The sequence below is a fragment of the Cervus elaphus genome, chromosome 5, assembly GCF_910594005.1.
Source record: "Cervus elaphus chromosome 5, mCerEla1.1, whole genome shotgun sequence".
NCBI lineage: Eukaryota > Metazoa > Chordata > Mammalia > Artiodactyla > Cervidae > Cervus > Cervus elaphus.
The window spans coordinates 133,894,151-133,921,882 of NC_057819.1; the positions used below are offsets into that span (position 1 = coordinate 133,894,151).

Consider the following 27,732-nt stretch of genomic DNA (forward strand, 5'->3'; position numbering starts at 1 on the left):
CTAACTTTATCAGTCATCAGGAAAATACATATTCAGTCCACACGTGCAGTGTCACTAGCCGCTGCAGAGAATGGCTCAGCTGCATACTTTAAAGAAAACTACTAGTAACTGGCACCTCCAGGCGCCAGAGCGAAAGCGAGGGGCAGGCACGGCGCACGCAGCGTCGGATGAGGACGCGCATGGGCACCTTTCGACCCGACGGCGTTCGCAGCACCGCGGCACCATCACCTTGAGCCCCACCCCGCGGAGCCCACGCGCTCCCTTCCCCACCGCGCGGCCCCGCTCCCCCACCTGGACTCCCGGGGGGGTCCGCTCGGCTCCCACACTCCTTACCGGGGGTTCCGGGACGTGCAGGTGCCCCTGGCCCTGGACAGGAGGTCCCGCCAGGGGCCCTGCCCTCCAGGGGGGCCGCCGGACTAGGGGTGCTGTCCACCCTCCCGCTGACCATCCTGTCCTGCGAGGTCTCCAGAACAGAACAGAATGTTCTCTCGCCCATTCTGCAGAGACCTGACCTAAGGGGGTCACCTAAAGTGTACCCACTGTTTGCTCCTGGTGGAAGCGAGCCTCCATAGTCAGGACAGAGGCCCCGGGGGCACAGGCTGGGGGCGGTGACCCATGCAAGGCCTGGGTGCGGACAGGTGGGGGTCTGGTGACCCATGCGAGGCCCAGGAGAGACTCCTCCAGATCCCCCAGTCCTCCTCAGGAAAAAAAGAAAAAAGTTTATATAAAGACAGTCATGAATGAAATGTATATAAGATACGGTTAACAAAGCAAGAAAGCTCCCCCAAAGCTAAAGGTTAAAAAGGCTAAAAAGTAATAATGATAAAAAATAATAATACAGAAGGAAAATGTAACGGCTAGGTTTAGGAAGTAAATTTCTACTTGAATTATATATTCACAGGGAATATATTAAAACACTCCTGGGAAAAGAAAGAATATAACTGGGGGAAATGCATATTTTCAACAAAAACTAGAAAATTCAAAATCTGGAACTTCTAATGCATCAGAAAATAGGTCTTGACAGGCATGCCAGCAACATAAAAAAATGTGCCCTTAGTATAGAGCACAAAAATTAACTAGCTATTAACTGATCATTCGGAGGAAGAAAGAAATAAAAGTCCATCACACATTCTCATACAAAACTAAAATCAAAGCAAAATCTAAGCTTTTTAATACACTGGATATTTAAATTATTCTACTGTGATGAAGAGATATAGTTGAACCTGATTAATGCATCTCTGTTATAAATATATAAAAATGAGGGACTTTATTTCACACTGTGAGTGCACTCTTTGAACAATAAAAATGTGAAACAAAATCCCAGGTGGCCCTAGTTTTAAGGCAGTCCATCAAAATAGTTTAGATTTTTTATCTTAATTTTATTATACAAATGAAAAGTTTAATCCTCTGAACAGTTAAATATTTGTGAAAAGTACTGTGTGTGCTACAAAATGCACATCAGAAGTTCTCAACGGCCTAGGGCAGAGGCCGTTGCAGAAGGACATCCCAGAACGTCCATCTCTCTGATTCTGCTCTCCGAGGCCTCCTCGCTCCTCTCCCGCACCAGTAAGTCAGGAGTCGTTCTGGGGGCAGCTTCCCCGACTCCTTCAAATTTGGAAATGGTTTTCTTTTGACCCATTCCCCTCTCGTTATCAATGCTATTTCTCTCTTTTCCTTCATTAACATACCTTCAAATGACTCACTTGAAATCCCTTCCTGTCCCCCACCTCTGACCCTCTGATGGTGGCCACCGAGTCCCGGTTTGAAGTCTCTAAAGACAGCGGTTCCAGGCTCTGGGTACGGCCACCACGTCCAGCGTGTGGCTGCAAAACAAGACTGCAGCCCTGGAGACCACAGAGCTGAAAGCGTGAAACTCCCCGATTACTCTCCGAACGAAAGCAGTCTATGATAAAACGGTGAAACCCTTGAAATGATTCCACCATCAGACAACCAGGTAGCTGACAGCGAGCCAACCCTCCTGTTTTCCTGGAACCAAAGTTTTAGATGCCCCCCTGTTCAGTCGCCAGTCAGTCACTAAGCATTCTTTATTCTCTTCGAAATGTTTTCCTTTTCCATCTCTTCCATGCTCGGAGTCATAGCAAGGTGGAGCCCCCACACGTGACTGCTCCCCTTCTCCATTTCCATACACATCCAACACAGCCTTCATACCACCACCCACTCAGCCTCCCTAAAGCACTGCCTTCATCAAAGATCATTATTAGCAAGAAGGGTTTCAGGGTTTTTATAAAAGTAACAGTCCCTGATGTAGGCGAAGAAGTAAAAAATGAACAGTCCTATATACTTCTGGTTGGAAAATAGACTGGTGTACGCCTTATGGAGGGCAATGTTCCAAGACCTAACATAATCTAAGCAAGCAACCAAATAGGAACAAAAGGATTCTTTCAAGGAATTCTGTTGCACTTGTTACTTACATTAGCAATAAACTGGAAGCAACCTACATGTCCAAAATATCAGAATGCTTAAGTAAGTTATGAACTATCCACTCAAAAGAAAAATTGGTGCTACCATTAACAGTCATGCTAATAGAACTACTGTAAACCTATCCCAAATTTAAAACAGCACATAATAAAATAGCATTTATAATATGACCCCAATTTTGTTTAAAGTTTAATTTTATAAATACATGCAGAAAAAAATGAGGGAAAGATATATGTAACAAAATGTTAATACATCTCTCAGCGTATCTGACTTTCTGCATTTTTCAAATTACAAATTATTTTTATAATAATAAAGTTGGGTTTTAAAAATTGATTAAAGCCCTCTTCACTTCCTGAAAGCATTAAAGAGCCTGTATGTACAGTGGAAACGTGGAGGCAGGGGAACTAACCTCAGAGCTCACGACCGTCTCAAATCTGAAAGAGGAACTTCTGCTTTAGCAGTCAAGCTCCAACAGGCCCCAGCCCGGCAGCCCTGCCCGCCGGCCCCCTGTGCGAGCCCCGCTTTCCCCGCCTTTCTTCACGCCCCCTCCGGCCTTAAGTTCCTGGCCCCTTTCCCTCCACCCTCCAGGCACATGGGCGCCCCGGCCTCCGCAAATGAAAACTGTCCATGATGGTGGTTCGGGCCTGAAGTCTGCCGGAGAACTTTCTCACTCACGTGGCCTTCAGTATCCTACTTTCTGGGTAACTTATTCTGGTATTCGATCACATGCTGTCTGAAACTGTATTTAACTGTTTCATGTGTGTATCTCCTATCTCACCAACAGGAAAGCCAGCTTGTCAAGCACAGGGACCACTCACGCTTCTTTCCTGTTCCCCAAGTCCTTCCCAGCGCTCACCCAGGACTAAGTGTCTAACATCGGTAAGAGTCATTGTTTAGAATTAAATTAGTTCAGATGTTTCCCAAACACAGAATGATTCTGCCACATCAACATACATTCGTAAAACAAATGCTTTTTTACCCCAAGATTCCAACTATTAAGGCGAGTTTCCATGTCGCTGTCATCCAAAGAAAGAGTAGATTTTTTCAAATGAATATCCTGAAACACAAAAAAGAAAAACAGAATGAAAACAAAAGACAGAATGGAGGAAAGAAGGAAGGATGGAAGAAGTAACAGAGGAAAGAAGGAAGGAAGGGCAGAGGGGAGGGAGGGAGAAAACAGGACGAAATACGTGTCTTCAGAGTAACGAGTGTTCGTGTGCGTTTTGGTAACGCTCGACCACCCTCAGAGGAGAGGACTAGGCTACAGCCGAGCTAGTCCGCAGTTCCAAGGGACGACTGTTTAATACAGCTGCTTAAGGCTATGAGACTCCTTCACAATATATTTACATTAACTGGATTTCAAAAAATCAAAAGAATATTTTAAAAAATAATCCAGACTCTTTAAATTCTTTTACAAAAAGTTTTAATTGTGGTGTACCGTGGTAGTTTTAAAGGAGGGAAAGGGAACACTTGAAAAGATGAATTACTTACTCTCGTTAAAATGAGTTAACAGGGAAGTTTGGGTTGATGTCCAAGAAACTCTTTGTTCTTAAATTGTTTCTCATTATACACCGAACATAAAGAGAAATAAGCCTTGGATTCACATCATGAAAACGTAATCATGGTAATTCTTAACTTTCTTAAAAAATTAAAACTCCATGCTCTTTTCCCTGCTGGATATTTTTTTATATTACATATCTATCAAATCAGATTAAAATCATAATTAACTGAGGAAAGCCAAAGATCTGTGTCCAGAAATGGACAATGATCTGAAAGCCCAAAAACTTGTGAAGGTAACTCGGTATAAAATAATAATGTATATTTTACAGTACAGCTAAAAAATTTATTTTATTTTAATTTAATTTGTTGGTATAGCACTTTCATGCTTTTAGAAAACCTTGTGCATATGTACCAAGTCACTCCAGTCGCGTCCAGCTCTTCATGACCCCATGGACTGTAGCCCACCAGGCTCCTCTGTCCATGGGGTTCTCCAGGCAAGAATACTGGAGTGGGTTACCATTTCCTTCTCCAGAGGATCTTCCTGACCCAGGGATCCGACCAGTGTCTCTTACATCTCCTGCACTGGCAGGTGGGTTCTTTACCACCAGCTCCACCTGGGAAGCTCCTAAAAAACCTCATTGCTGCTGCTGCTGCTGCTAAGTCGCTTCACTTGTGTCTGACTCTGTGCGACCCCATAGACGGCAGCCCACCAGGCTCCTCTGTCCCTGAGATTCTCCAGGCAAGAATACTGGAGTGGGTTTCCATTTCCTTCTCCGGAAAACCTCATTACTAACAAATAAATCTATCTATGGTCATTTATATTATCTGAAGTAATTAAAAATACACTAAAATGTTCTTCATATTTTACTAATTTGAAATCTAGAAATTAATTAGAAACTAATTTAGAAACTCAGAAACTAATTAAAAATTTACAAATTTCTATTGAACAAAATGTTGGGTTTACTATTTATACTGTATAAAAATTCATTACTGCCTCTACAGTTGGTCCCTTGCTTTTTGAATGTTTGTGTGTGTGTGTGAATGAGAATATCTTTTTAAATGTACCTCCCTTGTTTATTTTAAATAAATATGATGATTAATAATAAATTCACAAATATTTAAAATGTGTTCTTCTTTATACAAGAGGCTTATTAAAGTTCCAAACTGGAATTCCCCATCACTGGAGAAAATAGAAGGAATCATATGTAGAGCAAACGTGCTAAAAGAGTCAAGCATGACACATGGCTTGCTTAACTAAAAGGCTTGTAACCCAAGACAAGCCAGAATTATGCAAGGATGGAGGCAAGCAGGCAAAGTCCTTCTCTTTACGAAGCTCACTAGCTCCACGTTCAAACAGTATCTCTGCTGAGTCTAACATGCAAGAGAGGTGTTCGTATTTCAGGATGTGAACAGTCCACCTTCACCAGGAAGGAAGTGTCCTCTACTTCACTACAAACCAGTCCCATTTCTAAGTTTATGACCACTGTGTGTCTAGTCATTTTTATACATACACAGAGAAAAGGGGGAAAAAATAACTAAAAAATGAAGTTTTTCAAAGTTATTTTTCAGTGCCCGGGAAAAATGACAGACTGATGAACACGATGCTTCAGAATGTTAGGGAAAGCAGAAGGAACAGAGCAATATACCCCAACACGTCCCTTTCTTTGAAGTCAGGATACCCACCAAAACCATCAGACTGTCTACTGTTTGTCAGGAATCACAGGAATTTAACAATATGAAACTAAAAATGTGTGGAGATATTTTAAAACAAGAAGAAAACAAGCAGAAAAGCGAGAGTGAAGTCTGATCTTACACAATCCTTTGGGGTAATAATCCGTCCATCTTCTCCGTGGGTTGGACTCATAGACTGTGATCTGGTTTGGAACTTCGCAATGCATTGTTCCCTATTAAGAGACCAAAACAGTCACAGTCAGAACGGGGGAATTCAGAGGACATGAGGGCATTAAAATCTAGGACTATCATGTTTTTTTCTTTTGGAAATGAGATGGTTGTTTATATTAACAGTGATATTTCAATAGCAAAGAAAAAGAAATACAGATAATAACCACTTGTATCTCACATTTTACTTCACTTAGGTGACACAACAAGTAAAATGCCACCTAAGTGTCACATGCTTTCTTACAAACAAACACTGTTGTCAAGTGGGGCTATGGTAAACCACAGGTATTTCCCCTTTTCTAAGAGTAGGAAGAGAAAACTTAAAGCATACCCTCTCAGGGAAGATAAGTGTTTTAAAAGGTTAGCAAGTTTTGTTGGACTCATGTTTCACATTAAGATAAAGTCTTAAAACACATAAAATAACAAAACTTTCATGTAGCTAAAAGTCTGAAAATTCAAAACCATGTCAGAAACCACAGATAAATCAAAGTCCTAAATTTAAAAATATGCCATGTTAATTCAGGTAAAATATGATAAGCACAGCATAAACAGGAAAATGGTTTAAGCTTCCAGATGAATTTGAACAAAAAAGATTTTCCTCCAATATAAAATACACCAAATATTCAAAATGCCATTCTCCATATTCTACTTTAGCCTGGAGTCTCCCAGATATTTTTATTCCAGCTACTTCAGTGAAAGCTCCATGATGACAAATACCTGTTCTCTGAATGGCTCCTTCAGGAGATACAAAATGAAAATGAACCATTATTGAATGAATTAAAGTCACTGACTTTCAACTTCTAGCCATATCAGGATTTCCCTCACAAGCTGTGGGCCATACTAAGTGTTCCCAAAAGACAGAATTGTAGTTCAGAAAGACAAGGTTAAAATGAGTGTGGCTTTTGGTAGTTAACGCTGACAGAATGACAGTCCTTAGACTAGTTACTAGGTAATTTAGAATTTCTGAAAAAAGCTGTTTTAAAAAGAGCTGTGGACTTTTTATACCCTTAATCAATAGTCCAGATATCCAAACACTTAAGAATAAATGAGAAAAAGAAATAAAGTGACATTTTGAGGACAATCTCATCAGTCAGCGTGCCTGAGCGGATAAGCAGCTCTTCACACTTAGCGCGCGGCACAGACTACATCACAGTAAGCAGTGCCTGCACCCTAAGAACAGATTAAACAGTCATAAAAAGAGCTCTGCTGAAAAATTGAAAAAATGCTTAAATATTAAAAGTCATTCTTCTCACAGAAAATGTTAATAAAAAAGAGGGCTGAAACATTTATCTGTTTATCACACCGGGTGCATACGTACACCAGCACGTCCTCTGAAGAGGCGCGCAGCCGTCCTCCGGGCCGACCCCGCTCGCCCCCGCTCGGTGAGCCTGCCGGGGGCGGCGGGCCCTTGTCCTTTCCGGTCACCCTGCAGGTGCTGAGCGTGAGGTCAGCAGGCGCAGAGCAGCCGAGGCGGTCCACTCCCTGCCTCCCCGCGAAACCGCAGGGGGCCGCTGCAGACGCCGCGCGCACTGGCTCCGCGGGGGCCCCCCTTCCAGCTCCCACGGCTGCTGCAGGCGCTCCCTCACTGCCCGCCGCCGCACCGCCCCGAACGTGCCTGGCCTCTGAGCCGGGGAGCTCGGCGGGGTCCGGCCTGGTCAGCCCGCTTCTCAGCTCTTCCGCTAGTTTTTCTCCCTCCGCCCATCTCACACAGGCTCTGATCCCTGAGTTCTGTGCCCAGCCTTATTTATTTTTCTGTTATGTGCTTCCCTGGTCAATTCGGTGTATACCATTAGTTTCCAAATCACAAGGGGAAACTGATCACCAATCTTCATCTCCAGTCCAACCTGTTCTACTGGCCTCCACCCCACTACAAACACATATTTGACAGCCTTCCCTCCAATCCAACCTGCCCAAGACTGAGTGCACACCATGTCCCCAGTGCAGGCCAAGTGAAGCAGAGACCGTCCAAGTCAGCTCCTTGTGGAGGCCACTGAGCCAAACAAGACGGAGGTCAGTGTCACTGCTGACGCACACATAGGACGCTAAGCATGGCGGCTCCATTTCTTGCTACTGATAATGACTCCAGATGGAGACACAACTAACTGCAACTCTGAACCGCAGTGGTCACGGTGATGGGGCCAAGGTCACGGTGATGGGGCCAAGGTCACAGGGATGGGGCCAAGGTCACGGTGATGGGGCCAAGGTCACAGGGATGGGGCCAAGGTCACAGTGATGGGGCTAACGTCATGGTGATGGGGCTAAGGTCACGGTAATGGGGCCAAGGTTACAGGAATGGGGCCAAGGTCACGGTGATGGGGCCAAGGTCACGGTGATGGGGCCAAGGTCACGGTGACGCAGCTGGAGGCCACGGCGAACAGGGGGACATGGGGCAGGAGGCAGAGCTTCACCCTCGGTGACCCTGCATGAAGAGCCGGTCGCGGTGCTCACAGAGACCGCCTGTAGCTGGGGCAAGGAGCAGGGTCACAGAGGCATCAGGATTCCCGTGGGGGTACCAGAAGAGGGAACACCGACACAGAAAGCAAGATCTCAGCATGCTACTGAGGGTCCCTGACAGGAGCGCCACCTTACTCCTCTGAAGGGCCAAGACTGTGGGAAATACAAAATTTCCCCGTCATTTCTTCCCACGGCTAACGTTGTGTTACTCACTCAGTCACGTCCAGTTCTTTGTGACCCCACGGACTGTAGCCCACCAGACTCTTCTGTCCATGGGATTTCCCAGGCAAGAATACTGGAGTGGGTAGCCATTTCCTTCTCCAGGGGATCTTCCCGACCCAGGGATTGAACCTGGGTCTCCTGTATTGCAGGTGGATTCTTTACCATCTGAGGTAAAATATGTCAACAGAAATCCAGAAACATCCTCCCAGCATCCGTGTTGATCCCAGATACTACAGAATCATAGACTTGTCACTATAAAGATAAAGAGATAAGTAATGAGATGTAAGATTTAAAAGTCTAAAAAAGGACTAACTGAATGTCCTTCTTCTAAAGAAACATAATATACATAGACAGTTTCTAAACAGTCTTTTTAATTCGTTCTCAATGTGATTCAAGTAGACATTTCAGATAGAAAAGGAAATAAACAATCTGTGATCATAAAAATGTGCTTAAAAATGAAAAACACGATTGCCAAATTTTAAAACCACAATGTAAGAAGAGAATGACAGATTAAATATAGCATAAAAATCAAACCAGCAAATTAGAAAACTAGTTCAAGAAATATTCTGAGAACACACAAAAAATAAAGGAATGAATATAATAAGTGAAAATGTAAGAGATGAAGAAGATAAATTCAAAATCTCTTATATCAAAATAATATGAATTCCAGAAGGTTTAAATAGAAACAGAAAGTAGAAAAATAGTAATTAAAGAAATAGCAGTGACAATGCCAGTTAAAACTGCATTTTAACTGGAGAAGAGCCTAAACGAATAGCCTAGGATATCTCTTTTAGCTCAGACAAAAATGCAATTAAAAAAAAATGTAATATCATGCTATCGCCAAAAAAGACCACAAGTAAGTGTTGGTGAGGATGTGGAAAAAAGGAAAACCTAATACTCTATTAATGGGTATGTAAGTTGGTGGAGCCACTATTGAAAACTGTAAGGAAGTTTCTCAAAAAACTAAAAAAAAAAAAAAAACTAAAAATAGAACTACCATATGATCCAGCAATTTCACTCCTGGGTATATATGCAAAGATGAAAAACACTAATTCAAAAAGATACATGCATCCCAATGTTCACCAGTTCAGTTCACTCATTCAGTCTTGTCCAACTCTGCAACCCCTTGGACTGCAGCACGCCAGGCCTCCCTGTCCATCACCAATTCCCGGAGTTTACTCAAACTCATGTCCATTGAGTCAATGATGCCACATCCAACCATCTCATCCTGTGTCATCCCCTTCTCCTTCCACCTTCAATCTTTCCCAGCATCAGGGTCTCTTCAAATGTTCATCGCCCCTGGCAAAAACCATTCAACTTTCTGCCTCTCTGAATTTACACTTCATTCATGTAAGTGGAATCAGAAGGTATTCCTCACATTATGACTGGCTCTTCCGCCCTCGCATAATCACTTCGAATCTCACCCATGTTGTAACATGTGTCAGAACTCCCTTCTTCTTTGAGGCTCAGCACTATTCCACTGCATTGCATACCACATTTTGTTTATGCATTCATCCAAGGGTGGCCTCTTGGGTGCTTCCACCTTTTGACTGTTGCAAATAATGGTGCTACGCACACGTGTGTACAAATACCTCTGCAGGCCCCTGTTTTCAGTTATTCGGGATATATGCCCAGAAGTGGGGGTTCTGGATGACATGGTTATTTTAACTTTCCTGATGACCTGCCAATGATGTCCAACTACAGCCACACCATCTTACACTCCCACCCACAGTGCACAGGGTTCCAGTCCCTCCACATCCTGGCCAAGCATGTAGTCTGTTCCCTCATCTGTTTTGCAGTGGTCATCCTAATAGATATAAGGTTTGGATTTGCATTTCCAGAATGACTAGTGATCATTTCTTTGCAGAAATGTCTGTTCAAGTCCTTTGCTCATTTTTTAATCAGTTGTTTGTTTTTATTGTTGTTGAATTGTGGGACTTCTTACATATTCAGGATACCAGTCACCTTTTCAGACAGGTGATTTGTAAATACTTTCTCCCATTCCATGGGTTGCCCTTTCACTCTGCTGACTGTCCCTTGATGCACAAAAGTTTTTAGGTTTGAGGTAGTCCAGTTTATCCAGGGCCTTTGGGGTTGCTGGCTGTGCTCTTGGTACATATCCAGTAAATCAATGCCAAGCCCACTGTCACGAAGCTTCCTTTGTATTTCCCTCTAAGAGTTTTACTGTCTTAGATTTTACCTTTAGGTATTTGATCCATTTTGCATTAGATTTTGTATGTGAAAAAGAACAGTTCAACTTCATTCTATTGTATGTGGATGTCCAGTTTTGCCACATCGTTTGTTGAAAAGACTGTCCTTTCCTACTGAATGGTCTTGGCATCCTTATCAAAAATCACTTGACCATATATGCAAAGGTGTGTTTCTGGGCTCTCTATTCTGTCAATATGTCTGTCTTTATGCCTGTACCACACTGTTTCCTTTTTAAATTTTATCCAATCATTCATTTGTCCATTCATTCATATATTCCTTCAGCAGATAACTGAGTAACTGTCTTCCATGGTATAGTGACAGGTCTTAGAAATCCCAGTGTGAACAGGGGAGAGTCTCCCCCTCAAGGAGCTTTGTGAGGATGAACCCCGGGCTGATATCAGAAAACACTACACCCCTTTATTGGTTGCATAAGATCGTTCTCAATCAGTCTTTGTATCGTCTTCATAAAACGTGGAGTCACAGGAAGAAAAACCCTTTACACCAAAGGACGGTGGCTTCTACATCACTGCTGCTGGCAGACTCTGCTGCCTCCTCTGCCCAATGTGGGCAGAGTGCATCAAGTGTCGAGGGGGTGCGCACATTTACAGTAGTGTCTGTCCTCTGTGGGCTTCCCTGGTGGCTCAGTGGTAAAGAGTCTGCTGCCTGCAATGCAGGAGATACAGGCTCGACCCCTGGGTCAGGGAAGTCCCCTGGAGAAGGAAACGGCAACCCACTCCAGCATTCTTGCCTGGAGAATCCCATGGACAGAGGCACCTGGCAGGTGGCACACAACGCAGTTACAAAGAGTCGGCCACGACTCGGCAACTGAAGCAACAACTGTCTTTGTACACAGGTCGGCACGGGCACACCTCCTCTTTGCCCCAACAAGCACCTGACACCAGGTACACCTGCAATTTCCAAAGGCTCACGCTCCAAGTGATTATAGCATTTCAATGTAGCCAGGCAAGAAACTTTTAATTCAAAAACCGCTAGTTATTTTTATTTAAAATGCAAAAAAAAAAAAAAAAAACCAGTTCTTTCATTACAAAAGACAAATAAAACTGGCCACAGATCTAGCCTCCCACGTTTCCCAACACACACACTGGACGTGAACTTGGCCACCGTGTCCAGGCCTTGCTGTCCCTCGCGCGTCTCAGACCAGCATCAGCACTGACTGTCCCGCACGGCGGCCGGCACGCCTCGGCTGGGAACGCCATCCTTGCTAGATCCCAAACAGTACCGGCGGGAAAGGAGCTTACGAGCAGGCCTGTAGCACTTCCGACGGCTTTTCTCAACTCTAGCAATTCGTGCAGGCACTTTTATCCTCTTTTTCTTTTGCACACCTCTTCAGGCTGTATTGGGAGGTGCAAGCTACTATTAGAGCAGGTAAGGTTAAAACTGCATGTTGGTGCAGAAGGCTTACTTTATCCTTCGCAGATAGCACCACACTGCTTTGATGACTGTGACCATGTAGTAAGTCTTGAAATTAGAAAACGGTAGAATTCCAGTTTTTTCTTTTCCAAGACTGTTTTTGCTATTCAGTGTCACTTGAGATTCCATATGAATTTTAGGAAGAATTTTCTTTTTTCTGGAAAAAAAAAAGCCACTGGAATTTTGATAGGGATTGAATTATATCACTTTGGGTCATACTGTACATCTTAACAATATTAATTCTTCCAACCCATGAACACAGAATGTCTTTCCATTTACCGTGGTGTCTTTTTAAATTTCTCTCAACAGTATTTTGTAGTTTTTTTTTTTTTTTTTTAGTGTACAAGTCTTTCACCTCCTTGGTTAAGTTTATTCCTAATTATTTTGTCCTTTTTGATACTATAGCAAATGAAACTTTTTTAAAATTTCCTTTTCTGATTGTTCATTGTTAATGTATAAAAATGCAACTGATTTTTTTGTGTTGGTTTTATTAGTTTTCCATTGAGTTTTCTGTATCTAAGACCACAGCATCTGTGAACAGAGATTCATTTTCTTCTTTTCAATTTTGATGACTTTTCTTTCTTTTTCTTGCCTAATTGCTCTGGTTAGTTCTTCCAGTACTATGTCAAATAGCAGTGATAAGAGTGGGCGTCCCTGTCTTATTAGTGCCCTTAAAGGCAAAGCTTTTGCTTTCACCATTAAGTATGCTATTATTTGTGGGCTTTTCATATATGGCCTTTATTATTTTGAGGTAGTTTCCTTCTATTCCTAGTTTGTCAGGTATTTTTATCATGAAAGGCTGTTAAATTTTGTCACATCTTTCCCTGCATCAATTTCTGAGATGACTGTGTGGCTTTTTTCCATCATTCTATATTATAATCATTGTTCCACTTGTCAAATTTTCCTTGCATTCTAGGAACACATCCCGCTCTGTCATGGTGTATAACCCTTTCACTATGCTGCTGAACTGTCTCCCAGCATTTTCCTGAGGGATTTTTTCATCGGTGCGCACCAGGAATACTGGCCTGTGGCTTTCTTCTCTCGCAGTGTCTCGTCTGGCGTCGGCACCACGGTGGTGCTAGGCCTCACACCATAAGCCTAGAAGTACCCGCTTCTCTGCTCTTCAATTCTGGAAGAGTTAAGGAGAACGGGTGCTAACCAGAGGATGAGATGGTTAGATAGTATCACTGACTCAATGGACATAAACCTGAGCAAACTCTGGGAAATAGTGAAGGACAGGGGAGCCTGGCATGCTGCAGCCCATGAGGTCGCAAAGACTCAGACACGACTTAGCAGAGCAACAGAACTCGCCAGTGAAGCTGTCTGTCCTAGGCTTTTCCCTGGTGGGAGGTTTCCAAGACGGCTTCAGTCTCCTTGATTCCATGGACTACAGTCCACGGGGCTGGAAGAGATCGGACACGACTGAGCGAATTTCACTTTCAGTCTCTTTACTGATTGTAGGTCTGTTCTTCCCCTTCATGATTCGGTCTGGGTAGATTGTGTGTTCTTAGAAATTTACCCACTTAATCAAGGTAATCCAACTTGTTGATTCACAACTGCTTCCTGTACTCACTTATAATCCTTTTTATTTCTGTAAAATTGGTGCTAATGTCCCTTCTTTCATCTCTGATGTCAGATGAGTCTTTTTTTCTAAACAATTCAGCTAAAAGTTTGTCACTTTTGTTAATTAAAAAAAAAAAATCTTGGTTTCCTTGATTTTCTCTAATGCTTTTTCCAATATCTATTTTGTTTTTTCTACTCTAATTTTTATCATTTCCTTTCTTCTGCTAGCTTCAGTTTATTCTTTTTCTAGTTACTTAAGATATAAATTTGCTGATGTGAGATCTTCCTTCTTTTTTCATGTAAGTTTGACAACCATAAACTCCCCACATAGCACTATTTTTACTGCATCTCCTAAGTTTTGGTATGTTGTGTTTTCATTTGTCTCAAAATGTTTTCTAATTTCCCATTTGATATCTTCTTTGCTTGATTAAGAGTTTGTTATTTAATTCCCACATATTTATGAATTTTCCAGTTTTACTACAGATAGTGATTTCTAGTTTCCCTACACACACAGGATTCACAGGAGGCCTACAAAGGTTCTGACAAAATTATACTAGCAAAATCACTGCTCTTGGACCAAAAAGGACAGGGTAAAAATGAAAAGGGGCCACTGGACCCCCAAAATTCTTCTGGAAGGAAGCATACTAAGAGAACTACCCAACTGCAAACATATACTATTTTTCATGAAAAACAAAGGATAACTCAGAAGGTAGAATCAAAAGCCTCCTCCTACTTTGAGGAGCCAAGAGACACAGAATATTATATCCAGGTCTTGAGCTCTAATTAAGGAACTCTCAACATTTGCCCAACTGGGCTTCAGAATTGCTATGGACTCCTTTGTACCTCCTATCATTCTCCTTTTTAGAAATGTCTATAGTGATTATTGTATGTTGGGTGTGTGGGAAGCAGGTAACTATTGGAATAGACATTTCTCCAAAGAAGATATACAAATGGGCAGTGACTATGTGAAAAAATGCTCAGCATCATTAGTCATTAGGGAAATGTCAATCAAAACCATAATGAGATAGACACCACTATATGCTTATTAAAATGACCAAAACCTAAAACACTGACAATATCAACAGTTTAGGATGTGAAGAAACTGGAACACTCACGGGGATGTAAAGTGGCACTGCCATTTTAGAAAAGGGTTTGATTCCCTAAAAAAGTTAAAAATAAACTTACCACACAACTCACTGCTAGATAGCTACACAAAAGAAATGAAAAACAAATGTCCAAGCAAAAATATGTATATGAAAGTCCATAGTAGTGTTTTTAGAATAGTTAAAAACTAACAATCCAAATATCTATTAACTAGTAAATGGATAAAGAAATGTGATATACTCATCAATGAAACACCATTAAGGAATAAAAAGGAATGAATTACTGATACAGTCTTCCAAAACTGATCTACAGACTCAATGCATTCTTAACCAAAATCTCAACAGGGGCATGTGTATAGGCATTATAAAAACTGGCAAGGTAATTCTAAAACTCATATGGGAATACAAGGGACCAAAAAGAACCAAGGAAGGCTCAAAGAAGAGGAAAGCTGTAGTGCATGCACTAATCTGTGAAAAATCAAGACTTATTTTAAAGCTGCGGCAACTAAGGGGGTGTAGTATTAGTACACAGACAGACAAAGAGATCATGGGAGGGGACAGGGGTCCAGGAACCCACACCAACAGGTTTTCTGGTTTACAATAATGGTGTCAACCACAGTAGTGGGGAAAGAATAGCTTTCTAACTGTTAATGGATCAAATGGCTATCAACTATCCACAGGAGGGGTGGGGGAATGACCCCTACCTCACTTTATACATAAAAACCAGCTCCATGAGTAGCACAATCCCAAGGGTTAAATAAGGAACCTCCTAGAAGGTAACAAGGCAAACATTCCCATGATCTTGGAACAGGCAAGGCAAAAAATTTTAAATAGGACACAAAAAAACACAGACAATATCCCAGATGACTGACTAAAAATAATTTACATTATAATTGAATATTGTTCAACAGAACAAATCAGTGAAAGTGGGAGAAGATATTTGCCATATATGTATCAAAGAAATTGTTTATGAATATATAAAGAGTTGTAACAAATCTATGGAGAAAAGACTGACGAACCATTTTTATTACAATGTGGACAGAGACAAATTGAACTTCACAAAAGAAGATACCCAAATGGCTATAAAGCATAGAAAATATCAATATTATATCAGGCATAGAAAAGCTCAATATCATCAGTAATGAGGGAAGATGCAAATTAAAACCCACATCCACTATACTAGAATGTAGGCTAAAGCTGGAGAAGCTGACAAACCAAGAACTGGTAAGATGTGAGACAGACTTTTAAACCCTCCTGGGGGCAGAGTCAACTGCTGCAGACATCATGTAGAACTCTCTGGCAGTATCCACCGCACTTACACCTCCAAGTAAATACGGTGGGCTTGTGGGCACTAGGAGACACGGGCAAGAGTGCTCACAGGGTTACCTGTGGTCGCCAAAAACCGGAAAAACTCCCAAACCCCAACAACGGGCAAATGGGTATGTACGTGTGACATTTTCACACAGTAATAAAGTAAAAATAACCCACTGCTAAATGCAACAACATGGATCAATCTCACAACACAATGTTGAGCAAAAGCAGCTAGAAGAAAGTGAAGACGCTTTATGAACTGAAAACTAATCTATGGTCATATATTGCAGAACAGTGATCAGCTTCTGGGGGATGAAAATGGTTGGGGAAAGACAGGGCTTTCTGGGGAGCTGGCAGTGGTCTCTGTCTTGACCTAGAAGAGGACACACGGATGCAGTCACTCTATGAATTTGCATCAAGCGCCATACTTCAGATCTGTGAGTCTTGATGTCATGTTATACACTGACTTTAAAAATTTCCTACAAAACAAAGAATGAACTACAGCTACATTTATTAACATGAATGAATCTGAAAAATATGAGAGAAGGAAGCAAGCTTCAAAATAATATATTCAGTAGGGTTTCACTTACATGAAGTTTAAAAAAGAAGCAAAGAAATAATTAACACAAAATACAGGACACTGGGTCTTTCAGGATATGGGAAGCAGAGGCACCAAGGCAAAGGATGGCAGAAGGTTTCCGGGATACGGTAAAAGTGCTACTTCTTGGCTGGGTCAAAAGTATAGGGATGTTTATTTTATAATGGTCTTTAAATGCATTTTCATATAGTTTTTACATACATGCTATGTTTCACAGTTGCAAAACATTTTAAGAGTAATACAACTATTGTATTATAAATCAGAAAACTAAAATGAGAACTAACTTTAGATTTCATGTCTTTGCATTCATCTAAGTAGCAATTAATACTGTTACATACCACCTGCAGAAGTCTTTTTACCGTATTGCTAACATCAATGAAACATACAAATATCTAGCAACAACTAATACTACAGTAAAGTATGAAATAACACTGAAAATAAGAAAATGAAAATAACTTACAAGGATCTACAACATATTTACTTTAATATTTCAAAGGGAACTTTATTAGGAATAAAAAGAAAAACAAAACTAAATTTTAAAAAGCGAGAAGCCTGACAAAACTAAAAACTGACCAGAGATTCATAAACATTTTAAGTCTTCATATTTTTCCCATTTACTACTTTAGAATAACACATTTGACTTTACACTTAAAAACAGAAACCATCTTTAGAAGTTAACACATTTAAATCCATGTTTATTAATATATCTCTGGTTTAACAGTATCAACATTCCAGAAAGTATTTAATTCCCTTTAAATTGTTATACAATACACGTATAAGCTTACTGTCATCCTTTTCTGCTTAAAAGAACACCAAAACTAAACTGTTCAATATTATGATCTCACAAAAAGAAACTTGCTTGTGAAATAAAAAGATACTTATTACAAAGCCCCACTCATTAAAAATGTTTAAAAAAGAAGTGACTAAATTTGTCAGAAGTCTGACTCAATAAAAAAAATTTAAAAAGCCTAAAAGAAATGCCAGGTCATTTTTTTCAGAGCCATTCCATCTCAGTTACAAATTGTTGTCGCTTGGCCTTGTCTTGGTAAATACCTAAGAAGGATATTTAATTAGCACATCACTGTTGAAAATTAGTGACCAGTTAAGTGGTCCCATGAATGTGTGAAACACACTGCTGGATTGAGGGTCCTAAGAAAGAGACTCTGTTCCTCGTTGGTGAGGCAGTCTTACTCCCAACAGCTCAAGGTTAAATGTCCACCTGACAAGCCTCCATTCTAGCAAGACCACATCAATCAGATTTGTTCCATACCAAAGTTCTCTCCAAACAAAAGGATGAACAAGGCTGATCCTTCTTTCAGTAAGTTAAGGGAGATGATCAATTTTTCTTTCTTCCAAACAGACCAGTTGGGGAAGCTCCTTTGAAACCTTAGGCTGACCAACTGAGACCAAGCACTGACCACGAGTGATCCTCACCAACAAAGGGAGACACCTGCCCAGAACACAGTCTCCCTGGGCAGAGATGGCCAAGGTGTGCCAGGACCCAACGCCCACTCCCTACCCACCTGACCTCCCTGCAGAGAGCAGCCCCCATCCACCAGGAAGCCCCACACGCTCTCTGAGTTAATTTAAATCCAACAGTCCATTCCTCAGGGATACACTGGCCACCTTTGGTGCTCGCCAGCCAGGTGTGAACAGGCGTGGATACACTGGCCGGCCCCAGACGCGCCACACTGCACCCGGCAGGACACCCGTGACGCACACACAGGCAGGAACAACGTAAGGAACCACTGCAGACAGATCTGTCTCATCAGCAGGGCGACTCTTAACTAAACGGAATGCACTGCCGTGAATGACACTTAAGGACGCTGGACCGTGTGTAACCCTAACCACCCGAGCCAGCGGACATCAACAAGCCCGAGGAAGGCAAGGTAATGATCAGCTCTGCCATAAACTCATCCAGCAGCTTAGAAGCAGGGGCCATTTACAGGTCAGTGTCGTTTACATATAAAAATGGAGCTGAACAAATTAAAAAGAGTCTGTCTATTATGCTGTCTGAGTATGCAGACTAAAAATTAAATCAGTATTTTTAAAGCAAAAATGTTTTTTCACATGATCAATGTATTCATAGGCAAGCACGAGCACGTTTTCGTTACTTGATCACCATCTGCTGGCGACTGTTTAAACTGCAGCCGCAGGCGAAGGGCTGTCTGTCCTGGGAGACACTTTTAAAGGGCACAGAGTCTCAGCTTTTCGCCACAATCATTACTGGAAAACCACATGTTAAAGAGGATCATTGTAAAGCAAATCATATTTTCCATAAGGGCAGGACTATAATTAGATTCTTAATTCCAGACTAAAATCTGGCATGAAATAACCCATGGAAAGATCTCATTAAAGCAAGATGCAGAAATTAGAGTCCTCTATCCTCATTTGAGGAGGGCATATCCTTGCCTGAAGAATCCCCATGGACAGAGAAGCCTGGTGGGCTACAGTCCATGGGGTCACAAAGAGTTAGACACAACTGAAGTGACTTAGCACGCATCCTCATTTAAAATAGGATAATTATTCCCCAAGTCCTTTCTTAAAGGTGTGAACATATATGCTAGTTAAAGGACACGGCATGAATTAAAAGATAAAACTTTGATTTATACAAAGTTAACCTAAGTCTAATATGGTAAAAGTAATACATGTGCTTAGTCAGGCAGTCCTATCTGACGTTTTGCTACCCGGACCGTACCCACCCCCTCCTGCCACGCCCCTCTGTCCATGGGGTTCTCCAGGCAAGAACACTGGAGTGGGTTGTCGTTGCCGCCTCCAGGGGATCTTCCCGACCTAAGAATCGAACCCGCATCTCTTTCATCTCCTGCACTGGCAGAAGGGTTCTTCACCACTAGCGCCACCTAGGAAGTAATAATTCTGCTTGCACGCTCCTAGAATTTTTAAGCATTCTGGATCGTGACTCTTTATAAAGTGGCATCTAAAGAAATCTAAACTACTAACGCCTTCTTTTTCAACAACAAAGTCCTCTAAAATGACCAGAACTGTCTTTCTTCCATGCGAAGCAGTGTTTAAAGGTTGGGGTTTATTCGACGTTACTCTTTGCTCTCTCCTAACTCATAATTCTTAACCAAAGTTTCAAGTTGAAAATAATGTGGCATTAAATCATTCTTTTTCATCTTTCCTCACCCCAGGACCTAACTACACTTTGGTGATAAGCTACCAGACCACATCATACTTGGTTGAAAACTCATAAAAATAATTACCAGCCATTACAAAGAAGCTTCAAAACCTCTTCCACAGAACTGTAGGACAAGAACACAACCTACTGTCTTTGTGTCTGTCTTTGGAATAGTGCACACCAAGAAATACATGCAGATGACAAGAACTGAAGTCTAACCCTACGTAGGCAGCTTCTAACGCGTGGTGTGGGGAAATGTTTAAAACCAGGGCCAGCCACACTGTGTTCCCTCCGTTCTGGAAAAGGGGACTTGCTGAGTTATCCAAATAAAGATTGCTTCAAAGCCTCTTTTATTTTCACTTTATTTATTTCTAATTTCTTTGGCTGTGCTGCATGGCTTACGGGATTTTCATTCTCGGACCAGGGATTGAACCCAGGCCCTGGCATGACGAGTCCTAATACCTCTGGACCACTAAGGAGCTCCCAAAAACCTCTTCTAAAATGCTATTCCATCTCTTTATTCTGAGAATGTGCAGGATTCACACTTACAATCAGAACCCTTCTGCACAGCCGTTAATTTCCTTTTCTCATGAACACAAAATTACTTTTAAACTGAAAATAATTAATGACCAACGGATTTAAGACAACACTTTTGGGAAGATCAGATCATGAGAGCACCAGAAGAGGAGCCAAGCTAACAAGCCAGCCCACGTGAAGGACCCCCGCACCCCGAAGGTGGGGAGTGACGGGCCCCACGTCAAAGGCAATGGGCAGGGCTCCCCCAGCTTCGCTGCTCTGGGGTCAGCACTGTCGTCTGCCTCTCACAAAGGATGACACCGGGTGCGGAGAAAGGAAGGAACTTGCCTGAGGACACGTGGTTGCCAAGTGTCAGAAGTGATATTTAAACAAAGGCAAACTGCCTCATTTCACTCAACCCAGAAATAACCATGAACAAAGGCCCAAGATTGCTAAGGAAGCTCAAGGCAGGGGGAAGGGTTAAAGTGAAGTTTCCATATTTGCTGCAAAAAGTACTCATGCCTGCATGGTCTACCAGCAAGAACACAGGGTCTGGAATTATAAGACCTAGATTCCAATTCTGCATCCATCACTGGGGAGTTTACTGACCTTACTGAAGCGGTAACCTCCTCAATAAGTACAAAGGGCAACTGTGTCAACCTCACAGAATTCTAGAGGATGAAGTCAGATAACTTACCAAAGATTTCTAGAATAGCATTTAGCGTACAGTAGGTGCTCCATAAATGTACAACTTGCCTCACTTGGTTCCTGTTTTAACAAATTAGAAATCTAAGTATAACTCACAAACACTATCTATTGGGAAAATTTCATCCTCCTGTTTAAATCTGTGTATTTGCTATACATGGTTAGATTCATTAATGTGCATCACTAAATAGTGTGTGTGGCTGAGTATTTTAATGAGAGAGCATTTTGGAAGGCAACTTGACACTCCCTATCAAAAAATAAGTGTGGTTATTAAAAGTAACAGACACATGTATAAAAAAAGTTTTTAACTTTTCACACCAGATTACCCCACTCCCTAAACGTAAAACAGCTTCACACATGGCACCCAGAAATACTCCACACACGTGTGCACATACACATCCACATATCCTTTTTAAGAGATACGCACACACAAATGGAAGCGTACTACTTTTACGTACTTTTTTTGAACTTCACATATCTGAGACATCACTCCATACTAACCTAGATATTTTTCTGTACAAGATGTTGAACCTACTAATAATCCCAGCAACAGCTCATTACATGTTTCACTGTTCCTGGCTACAGAGTCAGTAACAGCCCAAGCACACACAGGTTCATCATGATACATGTACCGGGATGTCAACTAGGACATACTTTATAACGCTAAAGCACCACCAGCAACAGACCGATTAGTCACAGTACATCTACACCATGGAGTATCATCTGTGTTAAAAAGCTCACACGGGTCACGTGACACGGGGTAAAACACAGTCACGTGACCAAAGAGCAGCTCACGCAGCACAAGCCGACTGCAGTCTTGTCTCGCCCCCGCGGGTGTGTGTACACGGGATGACACACGCCCAAGTACTGGCGCCCACACCTCGCACGCGGAAGCGGAGTGACAGCACGTCCTACTCTTCGCAGGCCCACGCTGAGATTCTTACAAGAAAGTACCGCGTGTGACTGCATGAGCTTCTACAGTGAGGATAGAGAGAGTGCCCGTCATCTACTGCTGCATAACCAACCGCCACGGACAGACACTGCAGACGCCACCCGCGTCCCTCCCCGTCTCCGTGGGCCAGCAGTGCGGGCGCCGCCACGCCGGAGCCCCTGCTCGGGGCCGCACGAGGCTCTGCTCGGGGTCTGCTCGGGGTCTGCCCGGGGCCGCGGCCCCCCCTGGAGGGAGGAGCCCACCTTGCCTGCGGTCACAGCGTCAGCAGCTCCACCTCCTTCCGGCCACAGACTCAGGGCAGCCCGCTCCTCGGCAGCAAGGGAGGCAGCAGGCCCCTAGGGCCGGTCTGCACGCAGGGCAGTCTCCAGCACCGCCTGGCACTCACGGAAGTGACAGCCCGTCACCTCGGCCGTATCCTGAAGGTGAGACGCCCTCCCAGGTCCTGCCCACACTCAAGGAGGGGACCGGGCAAGGCCGTCAGCACCCACAGCGCATCGCGGGGCCACCTGCAGGTCCGGGCACCACAAAGACAACGCGGGCCTTTACCACCACTCAGAGCTAAGCACCTGGAAGACGACCAGGAAGTATCCCACGTGGACATAACTCAGAGCGGTCCAGCTACACGAAATTACCCAAACTGTACAGGGGAGAGCGCTAACATTTTGTGAAATCGTGCTCCAAACTCAAATGTAACTCAGATATTTCACTGTCGACAAAAGAATCAGTTATTTGATATAAAAATATAATAAAAGTTATCTGATAATATGGCAATGCAATTTGAAAAGTGGTTTTTCTAAAATAAACTACGGGTAATAACATAACATTAAACCAAGAACTATGAAAAAGGAAAGCAAAGGATAAAACCAGGACAGGACTAGTTACATGTTGAAACTGAAGTGAAATGCTAAGTGTACTCGTGTGCAGTGTGTATTTGAGGAGAAAAGCACGAGAATACGCCTCAGAGCGTAGGACCTCACTACATGTCTAATGTGTCTAGGACGCGGCCACGTGACACGCACTGCAGGAAGAATAAAGGTCCGGGACAGGCACCATCTCTACTGAACAGGAGTCCTGGCAAAGAGGCTTCAAAAGGCCTCTGCATCTTTAATAATATGAAAAGGCCAGGACACAAACAGCATAATCTAAAATGCCATGAGAAATACTTCACATACAAAAAGGCCTAAGTAAAGCAGGATTTTATAGTGATCAAAAAAGAAACACTAAGGGGGAAAATCTTTTAAGATTAAAGAGGTTTTTCAAAGGACAAGTTGAAGTGGTTGTAAAATTTATGAGGCAGCATTAAACTTCAGTTCTAAGTAACAATAAATTATTCACTATAAAAACATACATGTGTCACATATTATAAGCCTCTTAAACTTTTTAAAACAATTTCGTGCAGAACTGATGAGATGTATTAGGTCAACACGAGCAGATTCTAACTTTTTCATTAGCACAGTATGACCACTCAGAGTAAAGGATCAACTCTAGAAAAGAAACATGAAGACAGACCATCAATAGATTCTACCACTGCTTCTGAGCTGATCAAACACATTATCTATTTGGCCTTAAATTAAGTGTACTGCCTTTAGGTAAAGTAAAGTAGTTTTATTTTTAAGCACCTTTATGTATATAAAATTACAAATATCTATTAAGCAATATACATGCAGATTAAAAATTTTAAATAGATTGAGTTAAATTAAAAGCGTGCAAGTAAAGATACCCTTACTTGGCCTTACCCTTAGGGAAACTCTAACGCCTGACCAGAAAGACAGCTGTCTTTTCCAGCTCCTTCATTTTCTTTAACAACTTCATCAGAAATAAGATAAGAAGCCTAGGAAACAAATAGGCATCTCTAGCCTATATCCATACATCTCTTAACTTCTAAAATTTATCCCTCCCTCAGGTTTTTCTAAATAGTTTTTAAAATAAATCCTCGTGGGCTATTCTCTCTGCCCCAACATACCTGTCTGAAAGGAGCTTTGCACAGATGAAATTCAACATGTGGCCTAACTACCCCCTCCCGGACTCCTGCGCGCACTCACCAAAGACTAAGACTCGGGCACGTCCCCACAGTGCCTGCCCAGGGCACTGGGAACACCGTCCCTGCGCTCTGAAGCTGAGGATCCAGCCCGAGGACAGGGGAGCACCTCTGCACGTGCGGGGAGCGCAGCAGAGACACAGAGGAGACGTGCGGATAACGAGGTCACCTACACAGACCTGGGCTGCCAGGGGACGCTTCTCTGAAGTCGTGAGCTCTGAAGGGCTGAGGAGGAATGAAGGACTGTCTGCTTTTTCCATTAATTACTTATTGTATAACTGTTAACTAAGGCCTCAAATTCAAGTAATTTGCATTGAAATGTCATTTTATTATAGGTGAGCAACAAAGAGATATGTTACTTGTTAAAACCATAGAGATTTTACTATGGTTTCATTGCCCAGAAGAGTTACTGAGTAATATTTAAAGAATATTATCACCATATTTCCTGCAACTTGATCCTCTATTCTGAGAGAGAAAAAGTCCCATTCACCTGGATTCCCTGGAGGCCCCAAATCCACTTCCTGTCCTGAATTCTACTCTAAACTTCCCAGGAAGCCATCTGCCATGGACTCACCTGTTCCTCCCTTTTTATGCTTCTGACACATGTCCTAATTATATCACCTCTGCTTGTTCTACCTCTCCATATTAACTTATTTCCCCTTTCTAATAAAAAAAATTTCACATGGACTGGATCTCTTGCTTTACATTCATCTGTTCTTTTCCACCATAATATGTGAGGTCTGAAAAACACAACCAGACTACACCAACTATGAAGATGTTTCAAATTACTAATGAGATTTCTGTACCCTTTAAGGAATAAAGCAAAAAAAATTAATAGTAGAAAAGAAAGATCACATTGTTAGCCTAATCAAATTCCAAAAATAAAAATTACTAAGAGAATGGTGAGGAGTTGACACTGTCCAGTACATTAACATTTCAGGGAACAGTGCCAAATGTAATTTGATTAAAGTCCAATTGAAATCTATTCCTTCTAAAGACCAAAAGTTATACTACAACAATAATTGTTTTATTGTGTACTTAAAATTCAGAAATCACTTTTATTTGTATTAAAAATCATATTTAAGCTTATATCTAGGTAGAAAGCACAGTTTAATTGGGTTTATGTTTGCCTTCACTATTCTATTAAATCAAAACAAATACTGTTTGGTGAGGGGAGAGAAGGACAGAAATTCAAGCATAAGCTTCAAGATGGATATGGAAGATGCTGTATTTCGTTGAAGTCACTGAAATATTCTCAGTTCACACGTGTCCCAGAGGAAAACAGAGAACTATGTTACTTAAGGACTTTCAATCACCACTTCCCAAGCAATGGGAAGAGATGTAAATATTTAACAGATATTCAAAAATCACTTAAAAATGTAATATAATCTTCAATATACCATCAATGGAAAAGCAACACTTATTTTACCAACATGACATCCCTTCATAGCCCTCAACTTCAGCAAAAACATAACGTAAACCAACTGTTTACCATAAAAAAACAAGGAAATATGGAATGTATTAACCAGTTCCAAAGACAAGCTAAATGATGAGACACACGTGGAATCCCAGGCTCAGGCATACCTGTGGACATCGGTCGGCGACTGCACCAAGGAGTAATCTTCTCCAGAGGAAAGGTCCCGGGATTCGCTGCATCTGTGCTCGCTGGTCCCCAGCTCACCCACCACCCAGTCCGGTAATCCATCCGGGCTGGACCCTTTGGCTTGTGCTGGATTTGGTTCATCAAAATAGATGGACTGATTTTTAAAAATTAGAAAAATTATTCTTTCAAAATGTACTATATAATGAAATAATCAGTTAAGATTTCCATCAAGTTTCAAGTTTGATAACAACCTTTCAAATACTCAAGTTTAATTATATAAAAACGTATCATTCAATGAAATATTAAAATACATAAAAATGGATAGCTCACATTTTAATTATGTCATGTTTAAATTTGATAAATCATAAAATTATGACAGACACATATGATAATAATGATTTATATTACAAAAGGAATATTAGCTTTCTGAAAAGACAAATGAAAAGGTCTTTTTTGTGCTCTCCTATTTCTTTCTGTGATCATTACTCTGTGTGCATGCGCACACATGTACACACACACACACACACAAATCAGTAGGCAGAGAAACCAAAATCAATAAAAATCAGAAAAAAAAATTAGAAACCTCTTCATCATTAGGAATAACAGAGTTGAAGACCTAGAATTTAGTTCTGGCCATGCCATGACCTAGCTGAAAAATCCAAGACAGGTCTCTAGGCTTTTACATTATTATTATTATTTATAAACTAAAGCCCTTTCCTATGATCCCGTAAAATGAGTGTGAATGGGAAAACATGAAATGGTACACTTGTATTTCAACATCTGAATATGTCTCAGAAAATGTTCTATCTTCAGTCATTAAGAAGAAAGACACCAGCCCATTTATTTCTTCTCAAGGGAGACAGGCTTCATGACACATTTCTGAAGAAAACTCTGCATATAAAGTTTGCATTAACTGTAATCCTCCCAATCCTACTCAAAAAATTCTCCAGGGGCTTTTCTCTAAGGAAGGGAGACACACGATCCTCTACCCCAAGTCAAACAAGCACAGCTGTTTCTTTTTAATTGAGAAAGTCACTCCAATGCTTAATCAATTATCAAGTCAAGTAACTACTACCCCAAAGACGACTGATCTTAAGAAAATGCATGGCCATAGTTTTAACATATAAAGCAGAATCTCATCAAAAGGTCTGGCATTCTGCCATGAATAACAGAAATTATTATCTAGCGTGCAGCATGCCTCTTGACTGAACTTTGGTTTAACTGATAAAATAGAGTAAAATCTTAAAATATACTACACAAAAGTTTTGCAGGGTTTTTTATTTTTTAATAAATACATATCTATCAGCAACCACCAACACCTACAGATTTCTCAAGTATCCAAACACCACATAAACCAAGACATATTTCATGGTTATGAGGTCCAAGACTGAACATTCATCAACCAAGCACAATGCCAACTGCCTCTGTAACAAAGCTGATTTTTGATAATGAAATCAAAGTACAGAAAATCACTTCTAAACTCTAACTCATTATTATCACTTTATTAGATCATAAAAAACATTAGAAGTCATTCAACCCCACCTCTCATATACATTAAGTAAAACATATTCGTTGTTCAGTGGCTAAGTTGTGTCTGACTTTGAGACCCCAGCACACCAGGCTTCCCTCACCTGCACTATTCTGAAGTTTGCTCAAATTCATGTTAACATCTAGAAAGCTTCAGAAGCTAGAATTTACTGACATCTATACATTATTAGTGTAATCCAGTGAAAATTAATGTAATCCAGTGAAAATCAGTGGGAAATTAAGGCTTGATATTTAAAAATAAATTTTAATTTTTAAAAAATATTGTAGAATACTGGGTGGTGACTAAATCAATTAAGTGTAGTCCCCTTAGAGCCCAATCTCTAATTTCCATTCGAGGTGGAAAAAAACTGAATCACGGAGCAAAAAAATTGTTTTAACTAACGCCTATCTAGGACTTGTAACTTAATAAATGACCCTAGGGTGCTGTGTGAACAGGCCCTCGAGCGCCCCCGACTGAGCAAAGGCAGTAAGGCGCTCGGCGCACACACATCCACCATGTA

At 41.6% G+C, this 27,732-nt stretch overlaps 1 protein-coding gene across 4 annotated transcripts in view; it reads right to left on the reverse strand.

The window, feature by feature from the left end:
* CEP112 (centrosomal protein 112) overlaps positions 1–27,732 on the reverse strand; it is a 301,353-nt gene that overhangs the window by 261,009 nt on the left and 12,612 nt on the right. For all 4 annotated transcript variants that reach the window (XM_043905758.1, XM_043905757.1, XM_043905759.1 and 1 more), the window contains exons 4-6: positions 25,666–25,838; positions 5,753–5,843; positions 3,419–3,496 (exon numbers count right to left, since the gene is read on the reverse strand). In XM_043905758.1, the coding sequence (XP_043761693.1) occupies positions 3,419–3,496; positions 5,753–5,843; positions 25,666–25,838 (342 nt within the window). The remainder of the gene's footprint in view (positions 1–3,418; positions 3,497–5,752; positions 5,844–25,665; positions 25,839–27,732) is intronic.